Genomic DNA, 24,388 nt, shown 5'->3' with positions numbered 1-24,388 from the left:
CACAAGTGAAGCTTGTGAAACTGAGACTGTTACTTAGTAACATTTAAGCACAAGGGCAACTTGTGAAACTACTGAGACTGTTATTTAGTGACATTTCAACACAAGAGCAAATTGTGAAACTACTGAGACTGTTATTTAGTGACATTTAAGCACAAGGGCAACTTGTGAAACTACTGAGACTGTTATTTAGTGACATTTCAACACAAGAGCAAATTGTGAAACTTAGACTGTTATTTAGTGACATTTCAACACAAGAGAAGCTTGTGAATCTGAGACTGTTATTTATTAACATTTCAACACAAGGGCAACTTGTGAAACTACCGAGACTGTTATTTAGTGACATTTCAACAAAAGGGCAACTTGTGAAACTACCGAGACTGTTATTTAGTGACATTTCAACAAAAGGGCAGCTTGTGAAACTACCGAGACTGTTATTTAGAGACATTTCAACACAAGAGAAGCTTGTAAATCTGAGACTGTTATTTATTAACATTTTAACACAACTGCGGTATGGTTAATTAATCATTTTTGAGAAAAGCGATGAATGATGAAATATTATATTTAATCAATGATTAATTGATTAAAAATGAAATACTTCTAAAATGGATGTGAAAGAGTTTTATTGTTTCTGTTGCCTGAGATAAGACCAAATAAAACGCAGCTTGCTAAAAGTCTCATTATTCAAAGACGTGGGTAATTTTGAAAGAAAGAGACTAACTGCACTGAAACTTCTCCCTGCCTCTACAGAAGCTGGAGGTATAGTCATAACAGCAATGAATTTGGACGTTCGTTGGTGCTTTCCAGAACGGGCATTTTTCTCTTTGAACATTTCAATATTTCTTGGAGTGAAGAATCCGGATCCAGTTTTTTTGCTTTTCGTTCTTTGATCTTTTGTGATATCAAAGCATCAAGTTTCTCTGCCTTGCTCAATTCCTTTAGTGGTTTTGTTTCATCAACAGTTTGATACTCACTGTCTTCCTTGACCCCCATTTTCATTACCATGGTTTTGGAAGAGGTTTGTATAAATGTTTTTGGTTGTTTTGGCAATTTCATCCCTAGATGGACGTGGGAGCAGAGTGTCATCTTCCAAGAGTGAGATGTACGTACTTGGGTCCTCCAGATAGCATAACAAGCCAGCAAGATTTGTATTTCTTCTTTCCTTAATCATCTGATTTATAACCAGATACAACTTGCGCCCTATCATACTCGGAGTTAAGTTAACTTCCTCAGCAAAAACTTGAAGATTTTTTCAGTCTTGATCAAGTCACAGTCTTTCCTGCCCAATGCCAAGACACTCAGTTACACAACTTCTAAGGCCTCGATAATTTCTGAAATGAGCTTTATCTTTTCTTCAGAGGGAAAAAAGGTTAATGGCAGAAAGATCAATCGGAGCATTTGCAACAATGCTTTTTAATTCCAAGAACCTCTGTAACATCATGAGCATAGTGTTTCATCTGGTACGAGTGTCCAAAAGCAAAGATAATTCTTTCCTCTTTTGAGTCTTACATAGTTTCTGGAGATCATCGTTTTTGACTGGAGATTTACGATAAAAATGCAAACAATTTTTCTAATCCTTTCAATCATAACTCGAAAATAATCTGCAGAATCAATGTTGTCATCCGGGTCATTTTCATGCCAGTCTTCATTCTCTGTCTTCTCTTCAACATCTTGAGTCTGTTTCATTGGTAGCTTTCTCAATTTCTTCTTCTTTCTCATCAACTTTATCGGACAGTGAACATCATCAGCCAGATTAATTCCACGATTGTATTAAATCTGGTGGCTCACACCCATCAACTGACTCATCTTCACCACACAAGTACCCTCAGTGACAACAGCAGTGGTGTTCCCTTTCAAGTCCAACTCAAACCTCTTCAGCTTGTTAATAGCAATCTCAACTGCCTTGGTAGCTGACTTGCTTCCATTAACTGTTATCATGCCAAGTCCATAGAGTTTTTGCCTGTAGCATGAATGTCAAGTCACACGTACCTCCTATTTCGTTTAGAGGTTCATTCATCCTAGGAAAAGGAGAATCTCTCGTCTGCATCTTTCTTTGCTTGAGCTCAACCTTCATTTCCTCTTGAAGTTGTTTTCCAAACAAAATGATCTTTACTCTGATGTCTTTCTCTGTTACAGGCATCTTCAATCCATGAGCTTTCAACCATGGATTGATTTCTGTGCTGTTGGACAGAGTGTCAAAAGGAATACGGTCTACTGCAGTCAAATTATCAAGCACTAATTCTGGTTGGCCTTTCGAAACTACGACAGGATTGAAGTTTAGGTGTCACCAGATGTGTAGAGAGAAGGTGCAGAAATGATGGGGAGACCAATCTTTAAATTGTTCTTGTGCTCATGATAATATCTGAATGTTGACGTTGACAGGTGGGCTTTGAAGGTTGCTTCATAATGTTTGCATTTCACCACAGTTGTGTCTCTTTGATTCGTAAGTAAGTGCTTTCAAACTTCTGAGCGTTTTGCTTAGGATGGAACCCATTCACAATAAATTTTTACGTTGTTTTTCTCTCTCGGAAAACAACAAAATTTATGCAGCAAAAATATCAATCTGAGTTTCCAAAATTAGATTGCAGGTTTCATAACATACAGCTGAACCAAACCAGTTATACGTGAAGCTTACGTATATAACCGTATAATCAGTTTATGTCCAAGGTGAGCGTGTGACGCTATCGTAAAAATATTGGTCTAAGATGGTGACGCCTATGTGGCGAAGTACACCTCGTAACATACACGATGGATATTTCAATGTAGTTTAGCGAAAAATATTTCGAAAGGGTACCGAGAGATTCAGAGCAAAAAAAAAGAGTTAAAGACGTATTATATCGAGAATCGAAGTTCTTTCTTTTAGCTTGACTGGCTGATCCATATTTTGTACATCCAATTAGTTTATTGCAGTTCAAGAAACTAGGCATTAGCCAGTTTATACATGCAAAAAAGTACCAAATTCAAATTGTTTGTTTGTAGTTAAGCACAAAACTACACAAAGAGATATCTGTGTTCTGCCCACCACGGGTATCGAAACCCGGTTTCTAGCGGTATAAGTTCGCAGACATACCACTGTGTCACTGGGGGGGGGGCAAGTTCAAATGCCACGTTACAAAAGTTATGGTAAAATAATGCTGAAATTACTGGGGAAAATTAGTAATTTTTCACCATTTAAAAAAAAAATTCATTAGTTAATGATTAAATTCGAAACTATTATTAACTGATACATAGATTAATCACAACCATGCCCTAAACACAACAGAAGGCGTATGAGACTGAATAGTTATTATTTAGCAAAAGTTCGTTGTTCTCCCTGAATTGTTTTCTCTATTTTAATATCTCGCTATTGTTATGGGTTATTTCGTTGTTCTCTTGGTGACCATTATTTAAGGTTATTGCAACTCTCATATAGATTTTAGACTTGTAGTGGTTTTTGTTATATAATACTTTTAATTCATTGTTGTAACAATCTTTTGTGGAAGTTTGCTTCGTCAACCTTATCATAAGGGTTCTGCTAACTTTTCTCAAGTAAAAAAAAGTGAATGTTTGATATTACAAAGTTAGACTATTTGGATGTTTTTTTTTCTTTTACTCACTCAAAATATGTTTCATATTAATTTGGTTATTATTACAAATTCCAGAGAGGGTTCTAAATTTCCATATCTTTAACTAGTATTAAATTTCACTTTTTTATATTTAAATGGCAGTATAGTTAAAGAAGTACGTACAGCCTCCATGTCATGTTTTATTTCTATTGCTTGCGGGGAACTTTACCATTAGAAATAAAATATTAGAAGTATATGGAAATGATATATGTGGCTACTCTCCGCTTGGGTAGTTCGTTTAACGAAGCGCTGCTCTTGTCCAGTGTTACAGCTGTGTAACTCAAGTGCCAATCACTGTTCGTTTCTCTACGCAGAATTTATTATTCTCGAGTAGAATTTCAAGAGGGTAAATGGGAGTGCATTAATGGAACGCAATTAAAGTCAGTCCTCTTTTGGTAAATGTCTGATAACACTATCTATTAAAAAGGCCCGTACAAAGACTCAGACAGTCGTGTATCTTCATCCTTTTTAGGAAAACATCAGCATTGAATGGAGGGAGAGGTTGTACGTGTATTTGGAGTAGACTTTATTATGATTGTTTTTTTTTACACTTTTTGTTATCAGAAGTAATTTTTGTATATTTTCATGGACTTTTTTTTTTATTGAAAACGAAATCTTTTTTGATGAATTATAATATATCAACTTTATTCCTTGGTTTTTCTTCTTGATATACTTTAGTTCCTGATTTGGTTATAACTGATTTTAAGATTTTCTTAATCAATTTTCAATCAAAAAAGCGCGTAAATGTTTATCTTTTCTGACTCAATATTTTCCCTTGGAAATGTAGTATTTTTACAAAAGGTAAGTAAGCATTTGAGCTTATTAAATGTAATCTTTAATAAATTATTTCAAATTATTTTCTAAAGAAATTAAATTACCTGATAGTAACAGCAACACCATTTGAGATTTAATTTGGAGATCAGGGCGTAAATCCTTATGGAAGTCCAGGGACCGCAGAGTTCCTAAATCAAATAACATGTGAACTGGCATTGGATTTTACTATAGTTTTACAGCATACACCGCAGAAGAGTAAAACTGACACACTGATACTTAACTTTCAGGTTTTCTTTATCTTCATGGGGATGGAGCTCACAATTGTCGCCTCTTGATACACATTAAGAGAATGTATTTTTTTTTCTTTCTTGGATTGGAGCACGCTCGCGAGTTTGCATTTCAACTAGAAAACACATTGTTGTGATCACAGTGGCGAGTGGAGAGCTAATACCTGAACCAAATTTAACACTACTTTCTTAACCTACAATGAAAAAAATTATCACTCTGGTACTGACTGAACTGAAATATTGACATTTTATACCGACTAGTCCATACGTAAACTTGTGTTTATTTTTAAAGGTTAAACTCTATAACGCTGCTCCAAACTCTACTGCAAACCGTAAGGTTTTAGAGCTTCATATAAAATTGATGTAGAGTAAGAATTAAAATATTTGTGAACATGTTTCTATCAATAGATGCTTATCGGTAAGATAATACAATTAAATATACAGTGCAATAAATCTTCAATAGATTATAGAGAATTCTTAAAGTCATAACTAAAACGCAGTTCTCAATTTACACTGGTGAGGCTGAATTCAAAAGCCTACAGATGAAAGCAGAAGGATAATTGAATTAATGATTTGCGTGATTTCTTGTCGTCAGAGACAAAAATAAATTGCAAAGAACGATATAAATTGTCAGTTGTACACCTCATAGTGTGGTTGACACGTTATCTCGGTTCATTTTCACGTTGCTTTTATTTCCTAGTCGAGGTCCTAATCTAATAAAAACTTTTCATGGTAAACGTGTTTCGCGGTCAGAACATCAGTAATTGTCCATTATTCGATTGTCGTCTTTGTTCAAAAAAGGAAAAAAAAAAACACAACAGGAAACAGAAAAAAAATCGGTATTAACAGTAACGCGTTATTACGTCAGTTCCGCTCTATAGGTTTTGTAAAACAAGGCTTAATTTTTTTATTCTCTATTTTTCTACGTATACAAAAGTTAAAATGATAATAATTAATAAAATACTGCTGCCTTGTGATTGTGATTTCGTACGTTGAATGGCATTATCTGTGATGCAACACTGTAGAAACACATAACATTTTATGCCACTTACAGAAGATGGATATTGATTTGTTTACCAGATCTTTCGTCGACTCTAATTCACTTATATCTAGCATATGGTAAAACAAGTGGAAATCCACAATAACCACGGCAATAGCAATTATTTTAAGCAGGATTAAAATTGAAATTATTTTAGGCGAGATTAAAGTAAATTAATCTATGATACCTTGGGGTGTGGTAAAATACATCAATCGAAAGGGTTTGACCTCCTGAGCTCAAAACTGTAATTAGCTATAAGCTAAAATTAGTACTTGAAGAAAACAAAAACTCAGAGCCTTTCTAAGAGCCATTATACTGCGGCTGAAAATACTATTTCTTTATTTTTTTTAACGCCACCTGTAATAAGCACGTTGGAGAAGGAGATGATCACTTGAACTCCTATTTCATTCTCCATAGCTCATGGAAAGTTGTTGTGAAATTACACGTGCGGTTTGGCGTTTTATGCTGAATTAGTCATATTTTCTTGGTGTCCTGACCACTCAGTGCAGGAATTTCATCTCCTATATGTACATGATGTCAATAGTTCTCCTGATAATATAACCAGAGCTCTCATTTGTGTTATATACTATATATTTCTGAATTTTATAGTTCTCCTGATAATATAACCGGAGTTCTCATTTGTGTTATATACTATAGATTTCTGAATTTTATAGTTTCCATGATATGAGAAATCTGCGACAACCACAAAGCCTAACAAATACTTACTCTATATTCTGTAAGAGTAGCCCAAGAGCTGGCGGTGGGTGGTGATGACTAGCTGTCTTCCCTCTAGTCTTACACTGCTAAATTAGGGACGGCTAGCGCAGATAGCCCTCGGGTAGTTTTGCGCGAAATTCAAAAACAAACAAACTATATTCTGTAGAGCACAGATAGCCCATTGTGTAGCTTGTGCTCAACTACAAATGAACAAACAAAACTTGGTTGGAAGCCAATCGTCCCTTTCTCGTTGTCTTTGTTAAAGTACACCAATGATTCATCTAATGTTCAAACTTCATCTCTCAAGCGCCAAGAATTTTTCGCAGAGTTTTCAAAAGTTTATTTTTCTCTCATTACTTTTTTGGAGACAAGCTTGTACACTTTTTGGTTACGCTTCTTTACAAGGTCAAGATATTTGTAAATATGAATTATCTTGTACACGATGTGTGCAATTTGTTAGATCTCATTTTCTGGGAGGGTGTCCTGACAGAAGTTCTGTATCTCGTGGGATGCTGTTTGGGCTGTTTTACATTTCCATACGAGTTTTACTATGATCTAGAGAGTTTTATTTACATTTGCTGTGTCTCGTTTTTTACACCTCTTTGCTGTTTCGCTCTAATAATATCATTTCCAAGAAAAGGTTGCGCCAAAAATGCTTTAGTCAGAAGTCTATCCGTTACGGATATTGAAATGATCGAGAATTTGTTTGTTTTTGAATTTCGCGCAAAGCTACACGAGGGCTATCTGCGCTAGCCGTCCCTAATTTAACAGTGTAAGACTAGAGGGAAGGCAGCTAGTCATCACTACTCACCGCCAACTCTTGGGCTACTCTTTTACCAACGAGTAGTGTGATTGACTGTCACATTATAACACCCCACGGCTGAAAGGTGAGCATGTTTGGTGGTACGGGGATTCAAACCCGTGACCCTCAGATTGCAAGTCAAGTGCCCTATCCACCTGGCCATGTGATCGAGAGTTAGCAGTGGGCCAGATAAATGGGATCTAAACGTGTTGTCCATGTGGTTGTAGATCACATTTTCAGCGACAGGCTACTGCACTAGCATGTGCATCAATTGCATCATTACACAAAAACCAATTATAAACCACCGTTTAACGGTCTAGTTTCATCTCAATATGTATTAAGGGTGGATTATAATAAATTGAAGGTAGCATCTCTTTTTTTTTCTCAGAGAAAATAAACTGTATTCTGATATGTTTCTTATTTTTTCCTCCTTTCATTAGTGGAAGTTGAAGATATGTCAGAAGAAGGCGAAATGTATCACTTAAAAGTTCTAGAAAGTTCGAGTCCTAAAGAGGATTGCTCTGCGACCCATGGATCGTTAACTAATGAAATAGGGAGAGACGCACAAAAAGATAAAACTATGAATCTGCAGAATTTTTTACAAGAACAAAACAATGAAGAGGTTTTAAACTTTCCCAGTCCTAAAAATGGTTCTTTTAAGAACAGTTTTCAGCTCACGCTAAATATGACTGTTAGGAAGAGCAATGAGGATACACAATCCATCATCGAAAAACATTTAAATGGCCCTTTAAACCTTGTAAGTGACCTGAACAAGAACAGTGAAAGTTGTGAAAATAGCTCATCAAGAACTGATGAGGACTATATGGATGGCGAGGTAAAGTCACGGCTTGTCATCAAGGAGGAAACAGATGAAAGGCTGAAGACTGAGGAAGACAAAATTCAAGAGTACCTAAAACGAAGTGATACAGCTGTTATATTTCCAGAATCTCTTGGAAAAGGACAAGCTAGTCTCGCTAAGAAAAATAGACGGTGTCCTTCTAAAAGTAAGCCCTAGTCTTTATTCATGTATGATTCTGTAAGAGTTTTGAGTGTTTATTAACAGTGAACGGAAACGTAAATAGTTAAATCTGCCCTAAATGGACAAAACTTGAGAGGGTTAAATCCGCCTTAAATGGACAAAACTTGAGTGTTTAAATCTGAACTAAATGAACAAAACTTAAGTGGTTAAATATGACCTAAATGGAGAAACTTAAGTGGCTAAATCTGCCATAAATGGACAAAAGTTACGTGGTTAAATCTGCCCTAAATGGAAAAAAAATTAATGGTTAATTTTGCCCTAAATGGACAAAACTTACGTCGTTAAATCTGCCCTAAATAGACAATCTCGAAATGGTAATTATACGTGATTTGCCTCCAAAAACTATGTTGACTGCTTGTTTTTGATAAATGAAAAACACGTACACAAGCATTTTTTTAAATTGGCTTATATAACACGTATTTGTGCCTAAAAATGTTCTGAAAATTAATGCATTTCCTAATTGTATTAAAAAATGGGAAACAAAGACTTTTTAAAACATGAAAAATTTCAAATACTAGTGTGTGTGTGTGGTGTTATGTGTTTATCATATAAGTTTTTAGGTTATGTATCACTAACGACAAATATTGGGATGTTAGGTCACAGTAGCTATGCCGATTACAGTGCTTCCTTACCTAGACGTGAGGTACGCTTCCTACGATACAGAGTTTGAACTCGGGTGGCCCAATAGAATAAAGAACAGTTGTTTGGAACATTGAGCTTAATCGGTGCACAGAAGTATCTTGATTTAAAAAAAAAGAAAAATAGTTTCACGAAATATGTTATAATGAAATAATGTTTGAATAAGGTCATTGGTAAAATTGAAATTAACCCACAATACGATTTGTCTGTTGTTGAGCACAAAGTTGCACAATGGGCTGTCTGTGCTCTGCCTACTGCGGCTATTGAAACTCGATTTTTTAGCAATATAAACCCTAAGAACAAACGAAAAGTATATTAGTGTTTACTTCTAACAATTTAATTTACTCCACATTTATCAATGTCTGCGATGGTTAGTAAATATACATATTATAATATAGATTATTATAAAAAAAAAAACAACATTGCAAGACGTCATCCATGGAGTACAATGTGGTAGTAAGGTTACGGATTTAAGCTAGATGACTGTTGTAGCTTATGCAAAATATTTTTTACCATAAGATGTCACATTCTACTGAAAGCTCTCTCTGTTATTTCAATTGCTTATAAATTTGCAAATGATTGGTTGATTGCTAGCTTAGAAATAGTTGTTGACTTGGAACTTCTTAGAATACTGGTTGATAATACTCAAACTTGAGATACAATGTGCGTTGAGGTTAGTTCAAAACTTATTTTCAAAACTATTTTTAAACACTATTGTTATTAGGACATTAATATAAATGGCCCGGCATGGCCAGGCGTGGTTAAGGCGCTCGACTCGCAATCTGCGGGTCGTGGGTTCAAATCCCCCTCCCACACACATGCTCGACCTTTCAGCCGTGGGGGCGTTATAATGTAACAGTCAATCCCACTATTCGTTGTTAAAAGAGTAGCCCAAGAGTTGGCGGTGGGTGGGGATGACTAGCTGCATTCCCTTTAGTCTTTCACTGTTAAATTAGGAACGGCTAGTGCAGATAGCCCTCGTGTAGCTTTGCGCGAAATTCAAAAATCAAACAAACGAAACAAGCAAGCTACCTGATATAGTACATGACAGACATTACTTAATGCTGTCTCTAATGACACACAAGAACAATTGTGCATGCAGGCGAAATCCATTACCATCTCGAATTGTTCAACAAGTCAGTTCGTTTTGATCCACAGAAGCGAAATGTTTGTACAAGATAGCTTCAGAGAGACAAACCATCTAAAAGTACACCGAAGTTGAGACACCTTAGGATAGATTATCCACCTAGAGATGACGTATTTAATGTACGATCTTTAAACAGGGAGGAGAAAAAACGAGAGCTTAATTATACATAATGCTAAGTTGCATCAGTCAAACAGCACAAACAAATATGTTTATATGTATGTATTTGTCTGTGTATTTATGTATTATATATGGATTTGTGTAATTATTGGATTTTAGACGCAACGATGCATAATTAGCCTATGGTAGACCATGAATTAAGTTCAATATTTACTGTATTACTCAGAATATCGACCTCATGTTATACGTTTAGAGCATCACTAAGGAGACTTCTTGCAAATGTTGCTGGTAGAATCAGCCATGGCTGTCTAAAGTATCTTAGAAAGCAATCATTAGTGAGGGTTTAGTATCATTATCGTCGAACAGAAAAAAAAATCGAATAAAACTTATATACAGATATGTAACAGTTTTTTTCTTAACTTGTCTGCTTTGTCGGTTTGTTATAACACCGTCTTCTGAATCAAACATGCATATGATTTATATACATATTTTCTTCTCATTCAGTTTTGTTTATCGGGTTCTCGCGTATGAAAATACGACTTTATATTTTATCAATGTGCAATTACGATAGTATCTGGTTCTCGTAGTTCTGGAGAACACTGTCGCCCCTTTATCATCCCTTAGTAACGACATTTCAATCGATTTTTAAGTTGCTGTTTCCCTTTTTGTCGAGAGTTTCGATATACTTTTGATATGAAAATTAATGTCGAATTCTGGCCTCGTTGCAAACACTCTCTGTCCGTTTATATTTTTTTTAACGTTATCAGATAATGCAATGTTAGTAAATGATTTGATTGATATTGTAACAGAAGAGGTTGAAATCACAAGATTCTGCCATGCAGAAGGGAGTGAATAAATCAAAATAACCAATTTAATTATTAGCATTATATATATATATATATTATTGTAAATCCAATACCCTGCAAATATTTTAAATAAATCGTTTCGAATAATTACTTGAACTGGTTGTTTGATGTTAAGCACAAAGCTACACAATTGACTACCTCTGCATTGCTTATCACGGGTATCGAAACCGGTTTCTGTGGTGTTTTACGTAAAAAATTGAATGAGCTCACTGAATATTCTTGGCAACTTCTTTACGGTGAGTGTTGGAATAGACAAAAACAAAATTATTCACACGGACAATTTATGCCCCAAACTTGCCTCGAATAATATTTCACCTTTATATTTTTATGTCCCGAATCCAAAGACAGTTTTTCTCCTATATGGTGTTTTCGCGAAGAAATCGGGCCCTAAAGTCGGGAAATTTCACTATTAAGTATATATAGATGAAAATCACCACCCTTCTTGCGAATAAGCTAACGTGGCCTGGAGGTAAAAGCCGGTGTGTTTTGTTGTGCAATTTGAAAGTTCAAATCCAATCTTTGTCAAATTACTTTTCCTATGGAGTTTTTATAAAACTTTGTACAAAACTTATTGACTATGTCAAATAAAGTGCTTTTGAATGTCAAAATGTTACATCTTTTGGTGTTTAACATACCGACCAGCCTTATTAAGTCCATTGTACATTGGCATAGCGTCTAGTTGCAGCTGCGAACAACTGATTCACTCTTGGAGCAGGTACTCTTTTGCTTCTAGCCAGAATTAACAGAGAGCGGTCTTCTGTTTGAGTCGTGAGTGACGTAACATCATGTAAAAGTGTCATTCAACTTTACCCATTGGCTTGGAAGCAGTTCTACATTCTGCTAACAATAGGTTGGGAAGCTTGTTACCATGGCGAATATATTGCTCTTCACCAGGTTCCATTCGTCAAAAAAAACAACAAAAAAACTCTTCACATGGCTGAATCTGATTTGCATAACAGTAAACTGAGGGGTAATGACATTATTTTATAATGGTGGTGGCCGATGTAGTACGCGAATGCATATTATTTTACTATTTTGTGTAGTATCTAGCCTTCATTATGTTGCAGATGTATTTTCCGATGGTAGCTGCATGGCTATTCGCTTAAATTCACACACAGAGACATAAAGCTACACTGCATTCTACATAATAATAATAAAAGGAAATATTAGGAATTAATGGAACATCACGGAAATATATGATATTGTTTTGTTTTAGTAAAGGAACACAGCTCTAAAACATCATTGTTATTATCATCATTAATAATAATAAAAGGAAATGTTAGGAATTAATGGAACATCGCGGAAATATATGATATTGTTTTGTTTTAGTAAAGGAACATAGCTCTAAAACATCATTATTATTATCCTCATTACATCTCACCATCTGGAAAATCGATGTAGCCGTTAACCCACTCGAATGGCAATCATATCCAATCGTCTCTAGGGTAAAATAAAACTGATAGCTTTATATAGGTTGTATGGGAAGGGCAATAAAAGTACTTACGTAAAGAGCTCTATATTCAGAATGATAAAGAGGAGTATTATGAGAAAGGTGAAAACACGATACGTGTTTTCAGGGCGATTTAAACTTACCCTCACACATAGTCGAAATGTTGTTGGTATCGTGAGGTATATTGATTTTATAATAGAGGTATTGTTTTGTTTTTTTTAATCACAGTTCCAGCAAAAGAATATTTGGTATTTTGAAACAAAGTGTAGTTTAAATTCGCAATTTTGCTCGGAACTCTTGAAATGAGTAATTAGTATTAATAAGCCACAACTGAAACCCTAAGTGGAATATGTGGAAGGGAAGTAATTAATCTATTAATGAAGACTAACCCTTCGAAGATGACAAGGATGAACAATCTTCAACTAAATAAACTAAAATCGTGTATATATAGTAAATGAGAATTAAATCTATGAGGCAGGAGAACTGGAGAATTAAAAGAGCATTCGGAAATTAATAGTCTCCTCTAATGTTTAAGATATTTGAGTTCCCTTAAAATATCACAGGTGTAGAATTTCATGAAAATTAACTAAAGTTTTCTGCTGGTTCGTCTATACAGCACCCACAACAGTGCTGCTGCTTCTGTTTTGGGCCCTCCTCACATTTCTTATATATCCCCCTTTTCACATGCTCCCATACTTCGTCTTGGTGCGTACAACACCCACTACAGTGCTGCTACTTCTGTTTGGAGCCCTCCTCACATTTCTTATATATCCCCCTTTTCACATGCTCCTATACTTCGTCTTGGTGCATGTATGTGATATCAATATAGACTGTTTTAACTCTAAGATAAAATATTCTTCATAAGCAATTTTTTACTGGGAAGACACTTACAGGTTAACACTATATAAATACATTTATTTTTATTTAAAATCCTCAGTTGAAAACAGAATATTAGTTTACTAATTAGACAAGTCCTAATCTTGTCATCATCCAATTCTGATCAAACCAAGTTATCTACAACATTGATCAAAACCGAAAATTAACCCAGTCATTAACTTTAATGTACAGGTCTAACAGTCACTCGCTGGGACAGCGGTAAGTATACGAAGTTCCAACACTAAAATCCGGGGTTCGATTCCCCGCGGCGGACACAGCAGATACCTTTGCTCTAAAATAAAAAAAAAAACAACAACAAATAAACAGGTCTGACAAGAAATATGTGATGCTGTAAATCAAAAAATTTATAATAATTAGTATTTATTGATTCGTCAGTTAGGTACCCTTGCGGATAAACTCAGTGGCCGGCCTCAAAGTAAATCCTATGGGATCCCGTACTTACGCTACAATTAAAGTTTATTCTTTCCAAACATAATTGTTTCGTCTTCTTGAGATATGACAGGTAGTAAACAGTGGTTAAAATACGGCAATCGGTATGCAATACCACAATAAGAAAAAAAATAGTAGTTTGACATGCCGGCAAAAAAAAATTAATACTTGTCTATTGCTGCAAAAGACTACGTTCTCTACTATCAAACGATTGTTTGTTTGCTTTGAATTTCGTGCAAAGCTACACGAGGGCTATCTGCGCTAGCCGTCCCTAATTTAGCAGTGTAAGACTAGAGGGAAGGCAGCTAGTCATCACCGCCAACGCTTGAGCTACTCTTTTACCAACGAATAGTGGGATTGGCCGTCACATTATAACGCCCCCACGGCTGAAAGGGCGAGCATGTTTGGTGGGACGGGGATTCGAACCCGCGACCCTCAGATTACGAGTTGAGTACCCTAGCCACCCTATCAAACGAAAATATGTTTGGCTTTAGTGTCTCTGCGATTATGTGTCACCTCAATCACTGTCCCCTTATTCTCCAGAAACAACAACTTGTCCCCTCACCCCACCCAATACATGCATACGAGCACCCTTTTTAAAAACCACCTTACATACTGATAATCAAATGTAGAAATTTCTAGGTCAGTATGTTCCTTTAAGAAATATTTGTACAGTATTTATTTTTTTTTTTCAAGAATACATCATTATCCAGTACATTTACTTATATTTTTATGATGATTCAAAGAAAGAGAGAAACCTCTTTTTGTAAGTTCTTTACCACCCAGTCTCGCAATCTGAGGGTCGCGGGTTTGAATCCCCATCACACCAAATATGCTCGCCCTTTCAGCCGTGGGGACGTTGTAAACTGACGATCAATCTCACTATTCGTTGGTAAAAGAGTAGCCCAAGAGTTGGCGGTGGGTGGTTATGACTAGCTGCCTTCTCTCTAGTCTTTCACTGCTAAATTAGGGACGGCTAGCGCAGGAAGCCCTCGTGTAGCCTTGCGCGAAATTCATAACAAAACAAGCGAACCACTATGAAAATTGTATGAAGAACTAGAAAATGGATAAGGGATGGCTCACTTTCAGGCACGACAACTCTATCACTTAACGCATTTTATTTGCGTTACTTTAGAAGTTCACACCAATTTTTTTTTCTTTATTCAGTTTCTGGCTTGCAAACTCCGTCAGTCGTATATATGTAGAATAATAAATTCATGAAGTTCTTGTAATGTAAATTGATTAAAGCAAGTCTAACCCTTAAGCAGCACAAGCAGAAAGTCAGACTTAATTTGCATGTCTACGTCATCATTTTGAATAATATGAATTGAGTATCATGCACATTAACATTAGGCAAAATAAACGTTCTGTCAATTGTGTTCAAAACAATTCGCGTCAGTTAACTTCTGACAACACACTTGGGATGTGATATCAGCGCATGAACATGAACTATGCACACACACACACATATATATATATACACATCCACTTAATGGTTGCTTCATCTTTTTCTTTCGCAAATTTCTGATTCTGCTGGGTTTTTCGGGTTTTTTTTTCGGAGTGTCAGAATTATATGTTTTGGATTATATCGTTCCATGACTAAGTTTTCAACGCGTAGGATAAAATGGAAAAATTCTGTATTAAAATAACCAAATAAAATAAATTAACTTGTAAATGACAGATGAAAGAAGAAATATGTGTGTGCTAAAAAATTACAACCTTGCTAGTTTCTACGGATGAGATTTTGTTTGTAAGAAAAATAAAGCATCATAAGACCCTTAGCAACAAAATCAGCCGAGGTAAAATGCATTGTATTTTCCGCCTTTGGTGAGATTTATAATAAATACTTTGTGTGCGGGTACATAATTTTAACTTCATTAAGTGCTTTTGGTATTTGGTAATTTTAATCTGAACGGAATCTCAAGAGACTCCTGGCCTGACATGGCCTAGTGATTAGAGCACTTGACTCGCAATCTGCGGGTTGCGAGTTCGAATCCCATCATTGAACATGTTCGCCCTTTCAGCAATGGGAGCGTTATAATGTGACGGTAAATTCCACTATTCGCTAATGGAGAGTAGCCCAATAGTTGGCGGTGGATAGTATTCGATTAGCTGCCTTCTCTTTAATCTATCTCTACTAAATTAAGGACGGTTAGCGCAGATAGCTCTCGAGTAGCTTTGCGCGAAATTAAAGAAAACAAACGACCCCAGGACTAAACAGCCAGATCAGAGAATTCAAAGTTCAGACATTAGCCATTTCTATTTTAGAACTGCCAACTAAAGCTGGGGTAAATAAACACGTTATAACTGCAAAATGCGATTCAGTTACTTGATAAGGTGCAAGCGAAACCAGCTGCCACAGTATAAATTAATATCTACATAAGGTGCAAGCGAAACCTTCTGCCACAGTATAAATTAATAACTACAGAAGCTGCTTTACAACATGATCTTCGGTATGTAAACATGAGTGTGAAAGAGTGTCTGAATATCAGTCATATTTATGCTAACGTTCTTTTTGGATAAATGAATTACCAATATTCACGTAGTAAAAATAAATATATAATTTTGTTTCTGTGATATGTCGAAATCGCAAAATGGGGTGCTAAAATACAGTTTCTATTAAACTTTTCTAACTTGTAGCTGTATACGCGTGTTTTGTTGTGTACCACATAGTCAACTGTGAATCCAATGACGTTATTTGTATACAAGTATTTTGTTGTGTCGCACATGGTCAACTTTGAATCCCATGGTGCCAGTTGTATACGCTCGTTCTATTGTGTCAAACATGGTCAACTGTGAATCTCATGGTGCTAGTTTTATATACGTGTTGTGGTGTGTCACACATGGTCAACTGTGAATCCCATGGGGCTAATTGTATATGCGTGTTGTGGTGTGTTGCACATGGTCAACTGTGAATCTCATGGTGCTAGTTTTATATACGTATTGTGGTGTGTCGCACATGGTCAACTTTGAATCCCATGGTGCCAGTTGTATACGCTCGTTCTATTGTGTCAAACATGGTCAACTGTGAATCTCATGGTGCTAATTTTATATACGTGTTGTGGTGTGTCACACATGGTCAACTGTGAATCCCATGGGGCTAATTGTATACGCGTGTTCTATTGTGTCGCACATGGTCAACTGTGAATCCCATGGTGCTAATTGTATACGCGTGTTCAATTGTGTTGCACATGGTCAACTGTGAATCTCATGGTGCTAGTTTTATATACGTGTTGTGGTGTGTCGCACGTGGTCAACTGTGAATTCTATGGTTCTAATTGTAAACGCGTATTCTGGTGTATGGGACATGGATACCTGTAAATTCCATTGTCTAGTAAGGCCATCTGGTAACAGCCAAGTATCATTGTACCAACAGAAGTAATGTAAATTAACTCTAATGCATGAAACTACTCCCAGTTTGTGGTCACCCTCTACGTTCTAGTGAAAGGTTTGTACTGTGATTTTGTTGAGAAATATACACAAGCCTTGGTTCTGTTATCAATAATTTATTTTAAGGAGAAACATTAAAACTAAGCCTCTGGCCGGTCGTGGCCTAGTTACAAATATATATATGGATTATGGATCAGAGATTGATGGTTCACATCCTGTTGCAGCAAAAAAAAAAAAAAACGCCTTATACTTTTGAAGTCATTGGTGTGCTACAAGATTGATGGTCCAATCTCACTATTCGGTCAAATAAGAGTAGCCTAAGAGTTGGCGTTGAGTGCTGTTAATTAGTCGTCTTATCTGTATCAGTTCAAACAAAATTAGGGAGGGCTATGCGCAAACAACCCTAGCTGTGTATCTTTGTAGAAAATTCTATACAAAACAAACAATAAAACGTTTTCACAATGTAAAGGTTGAAAGAAAATATTATGATAACTTTTTATTGCGTATGAGTGATGGTAAATAATAGTGCTTAAATAATAATATTCAGGCTTACGTTCAAAGCTCCACTCTTTTAATTATGCCATCATGGTAAGTATATTCTCTGTAGTATTTCCAGCTGTTCTTGTTATTGGTGTTTAAGCCTTATAGACCTGGGAGAGTCAGGTGCATATGACCTCTTCCTCCCCCCTGTTAGATGTTATCGGATTCTTTGTCGAATACGAATATAAACACTACATGAGGGTCACTATCTCGCTTTTACTCCGACCCCCTTTCAGGGCAATGTCCATGTAAGTACTTACACTTATATTCATTCGAACAATACATTTTCGCATAGTTCGTTATTGCAAAGTCCTGCACTTCTCAAGCATTGCGCCCCCAGTGGCACAGTGGTATGTCTGCGGACTTATACTACTAGAATTCGGGTTTCGATACCCGTGATGGGTAGAGCACAGATAGCCCTTTGTGTAGCTTAGTGCTTAATAGCAAACAAACTCCAATATTGCAAAACGTAATGATTTGTTCGTTGAATTTCGCGCAAAGCCACTGAAGTTGCTTACTGCGTTAGCAGTCCCTAATTTTGAAGCGATAGAGAGAGAGCCCCCTCGTTGACTCAACGGTAACTTTGATGGCTTATGTCACTGAAAATCGGGTTTCAATACCCGCAGTGAGCAAACACTGAGAGATCGTTGTGTAGTTCTGCTCAACAACAAACAAACTAATGATAAAAAGAAGGCAGCTAGTCAACCCCACCCACCACCAGGTTTTGGACTACTCTTGTCAGACCGAATAGTATGATTTTACCGTCATTCTTATAACGCACCTACAGATTCAAATGGCGGAGCATGATTTTATTTTTTTGTCTTGAGCAGTAACGGGAAACCACAGATAACATTCCGGCAAGCTCTCCACCTACAGCTTCAAATGGCGGAGCATGATTTTATTTTTTTGTCTTGAGCAGTAACGGGAAACCACAGATAACATTCCGGCAAGCTCTCCACCTACAGCTTCATCAAATGGCGGAGCATGATTTTTTTTTTGTCTTGAGCAGTAACGGGAAACCACAGATAACAGTCCGGCAAGCTATCCACTGGGCTGCGTTAGGCCCAAATATTACGATAACATTACATGAGTTTGTTCTGATAAACTTTAAAATTGCCTCGGAAATTAGAAATTAATCTGTTTATGAGTAGGATAGACTTCAAGTCGTTCACTATCTGGATACATTTCACCAGGAACCACTTCAAATACTACTTCTACAGCTTCCCTGGTACAAAGATACATGCCACCTTAATCACAGGAGTAGCTATTTGCAAAAATAGTACTGAAACAGCAGTAGGGATACAACCGTCTAACAGGTTTAAAATAAATATAAACATGTATTCGAATTTTCTTTGTCTTTTTTAGTATCTTATACATATTTATATCTATGTATGTGTGCAATGCTTGTGCATCTGTAAGAATATATATATATACATATAAATATTCAAAGCACCATCACATTTGAAATATCATATCTTGATATTTAAATTTTTTATTTTGGTAGGTTGGTAGCGCTTTCGCTGCGTTAACGTTACTTTTCAACCATCGTTTCTTCTTATAGTGCTAGATGTACAGGAGGCAGTTAGTCTTATACTTTTGAATATTAACTTGTAACCCTGGGGTATACATTGTAACGATTGGCAACACGATTGGCTCCCAACCTACCGAAATCAAATATATATGAATATACGATATTTCGAGCTTCGTGCTGCTTTGAATATCTATACATATTTATTATGTTTGAGAAGATCACACTCTTATATATATAAAGATAAAAGTTGAGGCAGTTTTTCTGACGGTCAGCTCTATCCAGGGTACAGCCATTCGATCGGTTAGAAATTTATCCCTGAAGGTGCAAATATTGAAAATGTTCACAAGGACGTTCTTTTAACAACTTTCCAATTTTACTTTTCCCGTTCCACCAGACATGCTCGCCCTTTCAGCCGTGGGGGGTGTTATAATGTCAGTCCCACTATTCGTTGCTAAAAGGGTAGCTCAAGAGTTGGGGGTGGGTGGTGACCACAAGCTGCCTTCCCTCTAGTCTAACACTGCTGTATTAGGGACGACTGGCGCAGATAGCCCTCGTGTAGCTTTGTGCGAAATTCAAATCAAGCAAACAAATAAACCAATTTTAGTTTGATAGTCTTTGGTTTTAGACCCCAGTGGCACAGCGGTATGTCGGCGGACTTACAACGCTAGAAACCGGGTTTCGATACCCATGGTGGGCATAGTGAGCTTTATTTCATTATGCTGCTATATAACAACCAGAAAATTCAAGTTATACTTTATTCATGAAATATTTTCCTAAGAAAGCCCGCCACTATAAAAACTGTACATAAGCATTAGCTCCTCATACTCAGTTTATTACATGAATAATGTATGGATCCGATAAAATCAACGGTGATTGCTCTTATACAAGGACAGAACGTTAATAAATCAACAGTGATTTCTATGATCCTAGAATAGAAGGTTAATGCTTTAGGTACGGAAAGCAATAAGCTGATCGCCTAAAATATATACTTTTAGGGATATATTCGCTTGACTTGATGAATTTTTCTTAAATTTGTAAAGACGCTCCCTGTCTCTGAAAATTAGAAATGTAGAAAACATGAACTTTAAAAATTATATTTTAATTGGCTTTCAGTTTTCAGATGAAACATGAATAGATTCAAAAGTTCACAAAAAGTCAGCTAAGTAAAAATGCTTTCAGCAAACTTAAGCCGAGTGTCTAGTAAAAAACCTTCATGATTGTCCATCAGGTTTTTAGATTGTTTGTCTGTCGCCTGTTTGCTTTGTCGGTAAGTTTGTTAGAATGTTTCTCTGCCTGTCAAACTTTATGTCAGTCACCTTGACATATTGCCTGTCAGACCAGTGAACTTATCAGGTTATTTGTTTGTTGGCCAGTTTTAAAAATTATTTGTTGGTAAGGTTTTTTTCAGAATGTTTGTTTGTCGGTCAGATTTTTAGTCAGTCACCTTGACAGATTGCCTGTCAGACCAGTGAACTTATCAGGTTGTTTGTTTGTTGGCCAGTTTTAAAGATTATTTGTTGGTAAGTTTTTTCAGAATGTTTGTTTGTCGGTCAGATTTTTAGTCAGTCAGTATGTCTGATTGTTTATCTGTCGATCTGCCAACCTTGTCCGCCTGTCTAAATTTCATTAGTTTGGCTGTAAAAACAATACCTGTCTTGTTTCTTAACTACGTAACTACACAAGCATGCTATTTTCTAAGATAGCTAGTCTGACGTAGTTGTGAACTTCGACAGTTTTACTAATATTACACCAAAAAAGTTGCTATATTTGCCTTGTTATGTTACTCATTGTGAATTATTAGAGGGCTGTGAGTTTTTGGACTTGTAGATGTCACCTTATTAACCCCTTCCCTTGTGTGTGTGATGCCACTTTATTAACCCCTTCCCTTGTGTGAATACTACTTTCCTCTTCATCTTCCCAATGTGCCAATGAGCCCATGGAGTAAAATTACAAGGGGAGCCTTAAGCACTATTGTTAACTATCAGGAGGACCCGTGGACTTGATCCAACCAGCGAGAAAGGTAGATGCTCTTGTGCCACCCACCTGTTATGTTGAACACTTTATCCAATAACTTATTGATATACCTATAATTATTATGTCTTGAATCATTTAACAGGGATTAAAGATAATAACTCAATAAGTTGATTGTGAAAGGGATTTTTAATAAAGGGATAACGTTAATTACATGCACAGTCGTAGCATGTAAATTGTTCTGTAATAACGAATATACAAGTAACTCGGTGGCTGTTGCCTAGTGGTAAAACATAACATATGCGTAAGTTAGTTATTCATAAAACTTGTTAAATACGAGGGGGCGCTAACTGTCGAGCATCATGTGTAGTATTCTGAAGCATGTTATAGATTGCCTTGTTAAACTTGAAGACGTGACCATATATCTTAAATAATATGTAGAGATATGATTTCAAGTAAATATAAAGTTATTTTCCACATAGAAAAACTTTGAATAGTCGGCTACACATTCAGATTGATTAGTACCCTCCTTTGACGAGAGGTGGCACTATCCCGTCCTGTTCTTATTATCCGAATAATTATTTTACTTTAGATGATTACACATTAGATTTCGCAAATAATTACATCAGATCTCTTGGATTAGAATTAAATCAATCGAGTTTTAAAGCTACAACACGTATGCTCCATGTGCTCAGTACACGATCGTGGGATCAGTAACAATGTTTAATAAATATCTGTCGTCGTATAAGAATTAGTTCTAGTGGATAATCACATATAAAGATGAAATGGTGCAAAATTTCACGCATCGCTACATATTTAAATGATATGAGGACATCGCGAAGTGTTTCGTTTCTGATTATCTATTGAAATTAACATATAATCAGTAGACTTTCACAAAATGCTTTTTTGACAATTAATCATTTAAAGAGATAAATTGCCCATTGCACATTAACATTGTCACTCATCCCAAACAATAAGCATGGTACTGACAACATTATAAAGTCCCCACGGCTGACAGGTCGAGTATATTTGGTAGGATGGGTATTCTATCTCGCTACTCTCAGATTGCGAGTCAAGTGCCCTAACCACCTGTGATTAATTTAGGCTATATACCTGAATTTGAAGTCTCTGGTCTGGCTGTTTAGCCCACGTGCTACATAAAGTACCAACTCTAATTCTGAATTGCTGACCATAAGTTATAGGGCAACCAGTCAACAGCATCCTCCGCCTACATGGCTAATCTTAACTGAATATTGCCTATCATATAACATCCTCGCAACTGAAGGTGCGGAGTGTGTTTAGCGACATAAATCGCAGCTCGAACGTTGAATCCTCTGATTCGTAGCGTGGAAGCTAACCACCAACTCACTACACCTACACTAATGTAAATATGTACAGATAACATATATGTTATCATACATGTATTCCACAACGTAATAATTGAATTCCATTAATAAAGCGATACAAATAATAGTGGTAAATAAAGTAGGCTAGAGTTGTAATGTAAGTTACATTAGTTCAGTCTCTACAATTAAATGGTTCGTCTTTATAACTTAAACACTATACGTTGTCTTCATGTTATGAATAAATATCTAAAACCATCTCAGGAAAGTTAAGTCTTTGTTTGACTGTTGAATTTCGCGCAAAGCTATTCAACGGCTTATATGTGCTAGTCTTCCCAAATTTTGAAATGATAGACTCTAGGGAAGACAGCTAGTTAACACCATCCAGCGCCAACTTTTGGGTACTTTTCTTTTTTAACCAGCGAATATTGAGACTGACTGTCGCATTTTAACGATCTCGCATCTTCGGTGATGGGATTCGAACTCGCGAACCCACGCTTACGAGTCAGGTGTCCTAACCACTAGGCCATGTCAGCCGCTACATGCGCGAACAAATGTTTTTTTGTTCTATTTTGAGAGCGATTGGTAATAACAAAAACTCTACAGGTAATTTCTAGAGTCTAGAGCATGTAAAAAACACAACAAACACATTTCGTTTCTGAACACATATAACGCTAAAACCGAACCTCTTCCTGGTGACTAAGCCCTTGTAAATATGGAAGGCTGTATGGTATTTATTTCCAGTAATAAAAGTAAAAATAACAATAAATGACGGATAAAAAAAACCCACTTGTTTACTGTTCCATCTAACTCCATTACGAAAAGTCTCATCTTTTTTCTTTTGTTTATATAAAGAAGTGTAGACAGTAAGGATTGCTTGAGACTGTGCTAACGTGGATTCCAAGGATTTATTGGTTTATGATTTTTGCGACATTTTAATCTTTTTGTTTGCGCTCGCTGTTTCTAAAAGAAATTGACAATGACGTTAGCTATTTATAGTGACGACTGTAACGGTCGTAAAATTTCGAGAGCACGTGATACATCAGGTTTTGGAGGTATCTCGCGATTAAACACAGAATTTGAGTTCTGGTACATTTCTTCTTCTTCTTCTCGCTCTTTGGTGAAGGATTTCTTCGACGAAAATAATTAGTTTTTCCTGGTAGACTAGGTTTATTTTAAGTGAAATTACATTCGTAGAAATTAGTATGTAAAGGTATTATTAGTATGTAGTATGTTACACCGTATGCACTTACGCGATATGATACGACAAATAAGTTAAAATGATGACTTTGATTTAGCCTTTTCAGTTCTTTACAAGGCCTTCTTGGAGCTTCAAGATATTTGTAGAATTTGTGAGTTTTATTTTTGTTCTTTTCTTGCGTGTAAAATAGAGTATAGAGTGTGTATAGAGTAATAAGCTCATATAAGCTTATAATGGATTGAAATGTCGCTCTTCACTATATATACAACCGTTTCAAACAATTGGTATCTTTGACGTAGTCCCACCTGTTCGTGACTCTCGACAGCTCAACGTTTAATATTCAGAGTTTTTAATGCTACAGTTCGGAGTTCTATCTCTACGGTATCCGCATCCCACCAAACATGCTCGCCCTTTCAGCCGTGGGGGCGTTATAATGTGACGGTCAATCCCACTATTCGTTGGTAAAAGAGTAGCCCAAGAGTTGGCGGTGGGTGGTGATGACTAGCTGCCTTCCCTCTAGTCTTACACTGCTAAATTAGGGACGGCTAGCGCAGATAGCCCTCGTGTAGCTTTGCGCGAAATTCCAAAACAAACAAACAAACAAACA

At 36.3% G+C, this 24,388-nt stretch overlaps 1 protein-coding gene across 4 annotated transcripts in view; it reads left to right on the top strand.

Annotated features, from left to right (window-relative positions):
* LOC106456975 (zinc finger E-box-binding homeobox 2-like) overlaps positions 1 to 24,388 on the top strand; it is a 115,948-nt gene that overhangs the window by 79,100 nt on the left and 12,460 nt on the right. For all 4 annotated transcript variants that reach the window (XM_022382775.1, XM_022382777.1, XM_013916358.2 and 1 more), the window contains one exon: positions 7,662 to 8,225. In XM_022382775.1, coding sequence (XP_022238483.1) covers positions 7,662 to 8,225 — 564 coding nt within the window. The remainder of the gene's footprint in view (positions 1 to 7,661; positions 8,226 to 24,388) is intronic.

Source organism: Limulus polyphemus, unplaced genomic scaffold (assembly GCF_000517525.1).
Source record: "Limulus polyphemus unplaced genomic scaffold, Limulus_polyphemus-2.1.2 Scaffold277, whole genome shotgun sequence".
NCBI classification, from domain to species: Eukaryota; Metazoa; Arthropoda; class Merostomata; order Xiphosura; family Limulidae; genus Limulus; species Limulus polyphemus.
The sequence above is the reverse complement of the archived record's forward strand: the minus strand, read 5'-3'. Positions and strand labels throughout refer to the sequence as shown.